The sequence below is a fragment of the Cavia porcellus genome, unplaced genomic scaffold (assembly GCF_034190915.1).
Source record: "Cavia porcellus strain 051 isolate PalLab524CR breed Dunkin Hartley unplaced genomic scaffold, mCavPor4.1 scaffold_8, whole genome shotgun sequence".
NCBI lineage: Eukaryota > Metazoa > Chordata > Mammalia > Rodentia > Caviidae > Cavia > Cavia porcellus.
This window is the reverse complement of record NW_026947491.1, coordinates 46,587,911-46,598,038: the sequence shown is the minus strand read 5'-3', so window position 1 is coordinate 46,598,038 and position 10,128 is coordinate 46,587,911. Positions and strand designations below refer to the sequence as shown.

Below are 10,128 nucleotides of genomic sequence, written 5' to 3'. Positions count from 1 at the left end.
TCAAGACCATTCACAATCAAGCAAATTACACAATGATGAGAGAGTGCCAGGGTACCTAGAGTCTGTTGTTATTGATACTCCTCAAACTTACCTGGCCTATTTTCTTACCAAATTTCTTGAGATACTCAAATCAAAAACAAGTCTAAAACAGCTTCAAAGGACTTTTGCTAGTCACTTTTTATTTTTGTTTTTATTTTCATTTTTATTTTTGTTTTTGTTGTTGTTTGAGGCAGGATCTCACCATGTAGTTCAGGCAGGCCTTGAACTCACTATATAACATTGATAAGCCTCAAACTCATGGCAATTCTCCTGCTTCAGCTATGATTTTCATAAATGCTGGGAATAAAGGCACACAACACCATGCCCCACTTTACTGCTTACTCTTAAATATCCTATGTCGTGGTTAATATGTTGCGTCAACTTGAAAAGTTTAACTCAAGGACTCAGCAGGGAGCCAAGGTCTTCCTTTTGTAAACATCCTCATTCTGTGCAAGAGGAGTACACTGGGATGGTATACTACACCAACCCAGGGAGATGGGCAACCTGCTTACAATATCAGGGAGAAAAATAGATTTGTTCTTTCCCCCTTTTGATCTTGCTGCTTTTTCTGTCTTCTGCTGCCTTGAAGTGTTGCCCCTGTGCCATGCCACACTGCCTTAGAAAAAGCTGAATATAAACTGAAACCTCCACAAAATGGGAGCTAAATAAAATTTTGCTTCCTTAATTTAGGGTGTCAGATATTTTATCCCAACAGTGAGAGAAGAACTAACTAAGACAGGACGCACTCAATTGTATTTCTTTTTATTTTTTTTCTCTTAAAGTTGTCCTCTGTTTTCTAACCCAGATTGAAAAATAAACAAACTGATTACAGGTGAACATTAAATCTGAAAAACCTAGCAGATCTTTTTTTGGGGGAGGGGGGAATGTTAATATTTTACTACAAAAAACACATCAAAGAAATTTGACAATTTCTAAACTTATTTGGAAATTTTAGAAAAACATCACTTGCATGGTTCTTTGTTGCAGTGTGTTAAGGGTGTCCTGCCTTCGGGCACACTTCATCCCTGAGAATAGCTAGGATATTTAGCATCATGCTCCTAAAACGTCCCTTTCATGTTTACAAGACTCTTGCCAAGTCAAGGGGACATTGTAAGAAAACAGGGACCAAAACGTTCTGACTATTGTCTGAGGCACAAGCAACTGGGCAAAATATAGTATCTGTAGAAAGTGCCATCATGTCTGTTGTGTGCTGAATCAGCTGTTACTTAGAATGTTGATCATACAATAGAACAAAGCAAGCTAATAATGCCCCTATTCACTTTAATCTATAAGCCTGCCTCCTTCAACTACTTAGTGTGAAAGAGAGTACTGTGCAGTGCTGTGGTCCAGCTGCCCACTTGGACTTGTCTTTGGTGATTTCCTTGCATGGCCCACCACCCTAGCCTTTGTGACAATTAACTCATGTAGTGACCACTACTTAGTCTCAGTATCTTCTAGCATATTTTCTGTCTTTAATTTTTCACTATGGTCAGAGATCACTTTCACTAGAGTGAAGTTTCCCCTGTTGACTGGAAAGAACTGCTCCCTCAGAACACAAGGTTTCACTTCTTCTTGAGGCAGTATGAGAAGCAGAAAAAAGGCATAATTTTTCTCATAAGTATTTATTTGAAGCAAGAGATGCTGCCTAAATCTCTGTGACAGTTATTTGTACATGTTAATTTGGCTGAATTAAGGAATAATTAAAATCTGGTAAATCATTTATTTTGAGTGTGTGTGTAAGGTGTTTACAAAGGAGATGGTTAAGTGAATCCTAAGCATTCTAAATAAGGAATATACATCATCACTATGGGCAAGCACCATTCAATGGAGTGGTGGTACGGGAGAGAATCCTCGTGAGAACAAAAACTCAGAAAACCAATGTGTTTGTGTAGTATGCATCCTGGAGTAGTGACACATTATTGCTGCTCTTTCTTTGGAACTCAAGCTCCCCTTCTTTAAACTTTAGGATTTATACGATGATTAGCTCAGACTGTTAAAGCATCTACTATCCTTGTTCTGAAGCCTTTGAACTGGGTGTGAGTCATGCTACTTATACCTTAGAGGCTCCATCTTGAATACAGTCTGTTTTGGAACTTTTAACCATCTGTAATTTGTGAACCAGTTCCCTAACTGACCACTCTCACATACCTCACTCATTCATTCACTCAATCACTCTATCCATCTGGCTGTCTGACTCTCATCTACCTATTTATCATCTATTATCTTTATCATCTGTATATCCTCTATTTTCCTTTTTATCTATATTGTAGCTACCTCTTGGTTCTTTCTCACTAGAGAAAATTGATTAAACATACTTTGGCCTTAAAAATTGATTTTAGTGGAACAAAATTTTAATGATGAGTTTCTTTTTTTAAAATTAGTCTTACATCATAATAGCTAGTGCTGATTTAGTATCATCTTGTTTTGAAGTCCCATCAAACTTGTATTCTTCTGCCTCCATTGGTCTTACAAGGTTGTATCTTATTGAATTTTATTATATATGATAATATAAGCAAAAACTTTTACATACAAGGAGATTATACAGAAACCATTCTTCATTTTCTGTTCATTGGTTCTAAATACCCTATAATAATGTCATTCTCTTGAATGGTTTTATAGTGTCCTGATATGTTTGGTGCTACAGTATATGAAGTTATACTCAAAGATTTCAAGGAAAGAGACACTATGGTAACTATTTTATGTCAGGATATCTTGTGGTGAAACACTATTTTGCTTAAATGGTCATGTTTTGACCTGCGCTGTTGTGCTGTTATGCGCTTTCTTATCTCAATCCCCCCTTTTTTTAATTATTTACTTTTTTATTTTTATCTTTTTAATTAAGGGAAAAATAAGAAATAGCAGGATACATTATAGTAACCTACTTTGATTTCCTATTAACTTGGTTTCCTATATTGCCCTCACAATCTTGTTTTGACTGATTTTCCCCTATTCTGCTTTGCTTGATAGTACCAAGTTCGAAAGTATAGGCAACAACTGTAAAGACAATAAGATTCATTATGACGCCCATTCTGGTTGACTATTATCTTCTTTTAAAGTCCTGTAATGTCTCCAATGCTTTGGTTTTATTATACTGTTTTGTTCAATTTTATTATAACTGGCAGTTCTTCTTAAAATGGCAGTATGTTAACCATTGTTGATCACCTTGTATTTTGTTTTTACATTATCTATTATGTCCATCCTTTTGATTTGACTGATTCTGTTCTGATATGTCGTATTTGGTTTTACTCTCTCCAAAAAAAGTAATAAGAACTGTGGGAGTAATAAAACCCAAAATGTGTAATTGTCATTGTACAAAAGAAAAGAAAGTGCTCTAAAGGTTATAACTGCATGTATGTTTAAGTGTATAAGATAGATAACCATATTACTCAGTTTTTTTGGATCATTGAACAAAACTGTTTGCACTCTCACTGTTTGAAAGTCCACTTTCTATGCTTTAATTTTGCAACATGAACAACTGTTTCTAAGATGAGAATATGTAATCTATTAACTAGTGATTTCTTATTGTTTATTTTTTAAATTTTGTATTACTTGTACCCTTTTTCTGTTTTTTTTTTCTTTTTCTCCTTAAATAAAAAAAGTTTCTGGATTTCTAATCTGATTACAATTTAAAAATAGTAATAGATCCATTTCAAATAGCGTGCACAAAACTGAGAATTACCTGTTAAGATATATGAAATAAATGTATTCAATACTATTAATAGTTATGCACAAATTAAATCTGACATCATTATCTGAAGAAACATTAGTGGTCTCCTCTGAGATAAATACCAAGTAAGACAGTGCTGATTCTGTTCAAGACCTATGCCAACCACTTAACTTTATTTCTAAGCCTACAACTACACTCAAGTGCCATCAGGTCCCTGCAGATGAATTACAAAGTTAGACCCATGAGAATACTCTAAAAGAAATACTTGAGTTTTCTAATCTGTACAAGTATAAATGATGAAAATATGTATGGGAATAAATATTAAGAAAGTGAAATAATGATAGAAAGAAACTTAAGTTGGATCAGACCAAATTTATTGATGTGGGCTCACCAAGAAGATTCTGCATTCTATGTTTATAGGTTGGGTTGTTAGGGAAAATTGAAACTGTTAAATTGGCTAATTGGGTAAAACATGGGTCAAAAGCAACCCATTATGAGTAAGCTGCAAATGTTGCATCTCCCTAGATTTATAATAGAGGAAAGGATTCAGAGGCTTTGGGGAAATGAAATGCTGGAGTGAAATTTTTATTTCAACCCTATTCACCCATATTGGGAGGATTTCAAAGACATACTTTTTACCAATATTTAGATAAATAAATTTATGAGGTGGACAACAACTGAAACTTATCCTTCTGAGGAAAGTGCACAAGAACATGCATTCCACAAATCTCTCTGCCTGTTGAGATTTTGCTTCATTACTATATTTTACAGATATCCCAGAGGGACTATGATGCTGCAGGTGTTTGGTTTCATACAATTCACACAATGTAATCCAGATCTTAGTCCTGAAAAGTTCTGTAATTTTTCTTCTCTGCAGGTCGGTCCTCACAGTGGATTTCTTGATCATGAAATTCAATTACTTCAATAAATAGAAATAATTAAATCCCTAGTAGGGTGGAAAGGAGAAAACTATAATACTGAGTCATCAGAAGCAAGGTGAGAATATTTTCCATCATGGAGGACACTATGAACAGTCTGATTTGTGTAGCTCTCTGGTGCTCCCAGAAGTTAAATAGACAGGAAGACTATTTGGTACTTACTTAATCTGTATAAGTGGAAATGTATAGGTCAAGTTAACACAGGTCCTAAGTGAACTGTAAAAACAGAATCACAGCTTATCCATCAATTTTCACGTGTAGGTCACATTATAAACCCTTGAATGAGGTTGAGGCCAAGTTCCATCCAGAAAGGACTCCAGTACACAGCTAAAACTTAACTTTTCTCTTAGTCTTCCCCAAAGGGACCTGCAGTCCCCTTCCATGGTAAATATGCTTTAGAAAAAGGAAATGATTAAGTAATCAGTACTTTTGATGTATTTTTTACTTAAAAAGTACAGGAACATGGGAAAATTATGGAAACCTTCAATGAATAATGAGGAAAGAAATAGAATCTATGAAACAAATTCAAAGAGATATCCAGGAAGTTAAAATTCCCATTGACAGCCAGCAAAATGGAGTGAATGAAAATGAAGATATATTTTCAGATCTGGGAAACAGGATTGCAATTATCAATCACAAAAAGAAAGAACTTTTAAAAATAATAAGGTATCATGAAATAACAATTTAACAGCTTCAAAATTATGCAAAGAATAACAATATAATACTGATAGGTGTCAATGAAAATGCAGGACTCAACACAAGTGACATAAAAAGATTATTTGCAGAAGTATTAGCAGAAAATTTCCCAAACATAGGGGAAAAAATCTGATATGCAGTTCAGTGAGGCATAAAGAATCTGAAAAATTATAACCAAAATAAATTTCCCCCAGACATAATAATCAAGATCCCAGAAATTCAGTATAAAAGCAGAATACTAAAAGCTGTTAGAGAAAAGACACATCTATCAAGAAAAGCCCATTAGAATCGCAGCAGACTTCTCAAGATAAATCCTGAAGTCAAGAAGAACTTAGAGTGAAGTATTCCAAGCTCTAAAAGAAAACAACTTTCAGCCCACATTGATATACCTTTGCAGAACTTCCTTTGAAAATTCATGGAGAAATAAGATACTTTCATGTCAAAGAACAACTGAAGAAATTTATGTCCACCAAACCAACACTAGAAAGAATACTGCAAGACATAGTAGAGAGAGAAAAAATAACTACAATTCACAGAACAACAGCAGAATAAAACCACCAGGTAGAACAAAAAAATTCAACAAGGGAGAAAAACAAGGAACCAACATTAACTATTTTTATGCCTAAATCTTGTAATTTTTAAAATTACTTCTAAGACAACAGCATGCAATATATTAACTAGTGTTTAATTTCCTGTTTTTTTTAATTCTGTATCATTTTCATCTTTTTTCTGTTTTGCTTTTTAAAGTTAAAGAAAAGAAGTAGCTGAAATCCTTACGTCATCTACCTCTGCTATACTGCCTCTCCCAAACTACATCCATGTCCTCATGGAGAGTTTGACTTATTTTACTTATGATTATGGTTTCAACAGAGGAACAGAAGACTAAGATCTGGATTACATTGTGTGAATTGTATGAAACCAAACACCTACAGCACCATAGTCCCTCTGGGATATCTGTAAAATATAGTAATGAAGCAAAATCTCAACAGGCAGAGATTTGTGGAATGCATGTTCTTGTGCACTTTCCTCAGAAGGATAAGTGACCAGATATGTAATTATACACTGATGTGTGGGCTGTGGAAAATGATATGGCTGGATGGTTAGAGACTTGAAAGAAACACAATTGGAAAACTAGTGACAAAGAAGTTAAGGAAATAGACATGGGACTAGATTTATGAGTAGGTGAAGGATAGAAAGATATTTGTCTCCCACTTCAGTGCTTACTAAAAGCTGAACTTGCCACAGAAGAAAGCTTTAATAATCAGGTAACAGGATAGCCCATTTTGTGGATACTATTCAGCCTCTTTCCCCAGTCATCTCTGTCGCTGCCCGAGAGGTTCACGAGTGGCTACAGTAGCAAGGAAGGAAGTTGTGTATGGGCTTAACAACGTGGGCCTCCCTACAAGTCACTGTTGATACTCATTCTGCCAGTGGCAGAGACTAGAACCATGTCTTCAACTCTCAAGGTGACATGGCAGGTACATAGTGGCAGGTTATCTACATTAGACTGCTGCCATCGCAGAAGAGACAGTATTTTGTCCTAATAGGAGTGACACAAATGGACATGGATTTACCTTCCTTTCACACCTTGTTTCTGCCTAAATTGTTATCCATGAACTCCCAGAATATCTTATCTACAATCAGCATATTCTCACCAAGGAAGTGACTTCACAGATGAGAACTGCAATGTGGATGCTCATGGAATTGACTGATCTTACCATGTTCCCCATCATTGACAAAGAGTTAGTTTAATGAATAGTGGAATGGCCTTTTGAGATCATAGTTATAGCTCCTACTAGTTAACAAAATTTTTCACAGCAGGGGCAAGAAAGCTGTAAATGCTCTAAATCAGCACGCAATATATTATACCATTATTCCCATAGCCAAGGTTCACCATTTCAGCAACAGATAACAAAATGATCCATCCCTATCCCTAGTGACTCAAAAAATACTTACTTCCTCTTCTTACAACTTGATGCACTTCCAGTCTAGAACTGTTAGAGGGAGAAAATGTTTCCACCTAGAGATATAACAATGATTCCATTAAACTGAAATTTAAACTTCCAGAGAGTTACTTTGAGCTCCACATCTCTGAGTCAATTGGCTAAAAAGAAAGCTATGATGTTGTGTTGAGTCCGTTACAAGAATAATAAAGAGAAACTGCATTTTTACTACACAGTGGAAGTAAGGAAAAGTTCACCTGGAATAAAGAAGTCCTCCTCAGATATTCTTTATTATACTATGTTTCATGTTTAAGTTCAACAGAAAATTATACCAATTCAGGAGAGACTATGTTTTGTCCAAATTCTTCAAACATTTGGGTCAACTTAGCAGGTAAAGAACTAGTTTGAGCTGATGTTAGATGAAGTCAAAAGGAACATAGATTAGATAATAGAATCAGATAACTAAAAATACCAGCTACAACCACATGCCTAGTTACAGGAAAAAGCACTGTAGCTGTCATGAGTATTTCCTTCTCATTTTGTTAAGAAAATATGTATAGAGAGGCAACAAAAAAATGCATAAACACATTTCATTTCCAGCCAAAGGTCAAATTGCATTTTGAACATTCATTGTTTTTGTTTTTGAACATCTGCCTCTTGAGACTAGCATAATTAATCTCCACCATATATGTAATCCCTATGGTCTCTAAATAGAATAAAAATACTGCCTATGTTATCATCATTTTATAATTTGAGATGTAAGAAGTTTAGAAGCCCAAAAGGAAAAAGAAAATTTACCTTGCAGTTCTAGGTATGTTCTCATAATCATTGCTTCCTGTAAAATTGCATTAAAATCATGGAAAGGATACTTTGTGTTTGTTTCTCTGGAAGATTACTTGCCTAATCTTGGCTTATTCTGCTCAAGTCAAAATTAGCAAAAATGTACGTTCAAGTAGGTGGATAGCATATAGGCCCTTTCAGGCCCATAACTGTAGCTTTAAGGAGGGTTGCAGAACTCAGAACATCACAATATAATTTATATTTTTCTCTCTCCATTTAAGCATTATGTGACTTCTTTACATTATATTGTCTTCATATACTAATTGCATAACAGCATATGTAATTAAAACAAATTCAGAATCTGGTCTTAATGGTACCTAAAAATATTTCCACTTCTGTGAAAATAGAACAAGATCTACAAATAAAAGTGTAAATGAACATGCATCCATTTTAAATGAGTAGCTATTTAGAAAGATGTAACAGAAGAATTTTGGTGTCTAGATATTTATTCATGACCACTGATTCTAGGAGGCCACACATCTTTACTGAAGTGTGACACACAGTTGTGTAGATAACTGGATTTCAAGGTTTAATCTCTCTGTTGTGTTCACAGATGTCTGGCTCTGAGCCCATGATGAATGGAAACCAGTCGCTCTGCACTAAATTCACATTTGTGGCTTTTTCCTCTCTAACAGAGTTACAACCTGTACTGTTTTTAGTGTTCTTAATAGTCTACATTTTTACAGTGGGAGGAAACCTCATCATCATCTGTCTGATCTGGGTGACGCCTTCCTTACACACTCCCATGTATTTCTTCCTGACGAACCTTTCCTTTCTGGAGATGTGCTACATCACCAGTGTGGTGCCTCAGATGCTGGTGCACCTGCTGGTGAAAAACAAGACCATAAGCGTGAGTGGATGTGCAGCCCAGATGTATGTATTTGCCATTTTGGGACTGACAGAATGCTGCCTTCTAGCAGCCATGGCTTATGATCGCTTTGTAGCTATTTGTTACCCATTGCATTACACTCTCTGGATGAGCCCTCCAGTCTGTTTGAAATTGGCTGCAGCATCATGGATCACGGGGATGGTGGTAGAATCAACTCAGGTCACCTGGATCTTCACTTTACCTTTCTGTGGAACAGGAAGGATTGAGCACTTCTTTTGTGACATCATGCCTGTAGTTAAATTGGCTTGTGTGGATACCTCTTATAATGAGAGTGTATTGTTTGTTGTCTCCATGGTCTTTATTATGGGTCCTTGTCTCCTCATTCTGTGTTCCTATGTGCGCATCCTTGTGACCATCTTGAGAATCTCTTCAGCAGCTGGCAGACGCAAAGCTTTCTCCACGTGTTCCTCTCATGTCCTGGTTGTGTCTCTGTTCTTTGGCACGGCCTTGTTCACTTATCTCCAACCCAAGACTGCACACACTCCAGACACAGACAGGGCCACTGCACTCATGTACACTGTAGTCACACCTGCTCTGAATCCTGTCATCTATACTTTGAGAAATAAAGAAGTAAAGGAAGCCTTTCACAGGGTAGCACACAAGAACCCACTTGAACAAATGGCTTAATGCAACCCGAGTGGCTGCAATGTTTAATATTTTGTAGTCCTGACCCAATACTTTATAACCCCTTTCCTCTATTGTCACTGATGCTTTTATAGCATAGCAAGCCAAAGACACTTGGATTTGTTTTATATTTTTCAATGCAAGCAAGTAAAAGAATGCAGAAGTTGGATCATTCAATTATCATTCCTTTGATCAATAATATTTAAAGCATCTCCTGAATTATGGGAAATATTTTTAAATGTCAGAATTTTTGAATTGATGGAAATATTTAAAATATAATGCTGCAAGGAAAGCAATATAACATACAATTCTAAAACTTATCACTTTCTCCATCAATACAGAAAGGGAATACGCACACTTGCCATCATAAAGGATTGTTTAAAAGTTGATCCCTGGACCACTAATCTTGATAGTAATGCTTTGCTTTTTACTCTGCTAGACTTCTAGAAATTCTTTCAGGTAAAATGAATCAAAATTTTGACAATTGGATAA

General features: G+C 35.7%; 1 protein-coding gene across 1 annotated transcript; it reads left to right on the top strand.

The window, feature by feature from the left end:
- Positions 1 to 8,676: 8,676 nt before the first annotated feature.
- On the top strand, positions 8,677 to 9,639 carry LOC100720175 (olfactory receptor 10C1-like). Its single transcript, XM_003476008.2, has one exon. The coding sequence runs from the start codon at positions 8,677 to 8,679 to the stop codon at positions 9,637 to 9,639; it is 963 nt and encodes a 320-aa protein (XP_003476056.2).
- Positions 9,640 to 10,128: the final 489 nt, after the last annotated feature.

What these genes read in the sequence shown, in the direction of transcription:
- LOC100720175 (XM_003476008.2), top strand. Translation starts at nt 8,677, where the DNA reads ATGTCTGGCTCTGAGCCCATGATGAATGGAAACCAGTCGCTCTGCACT.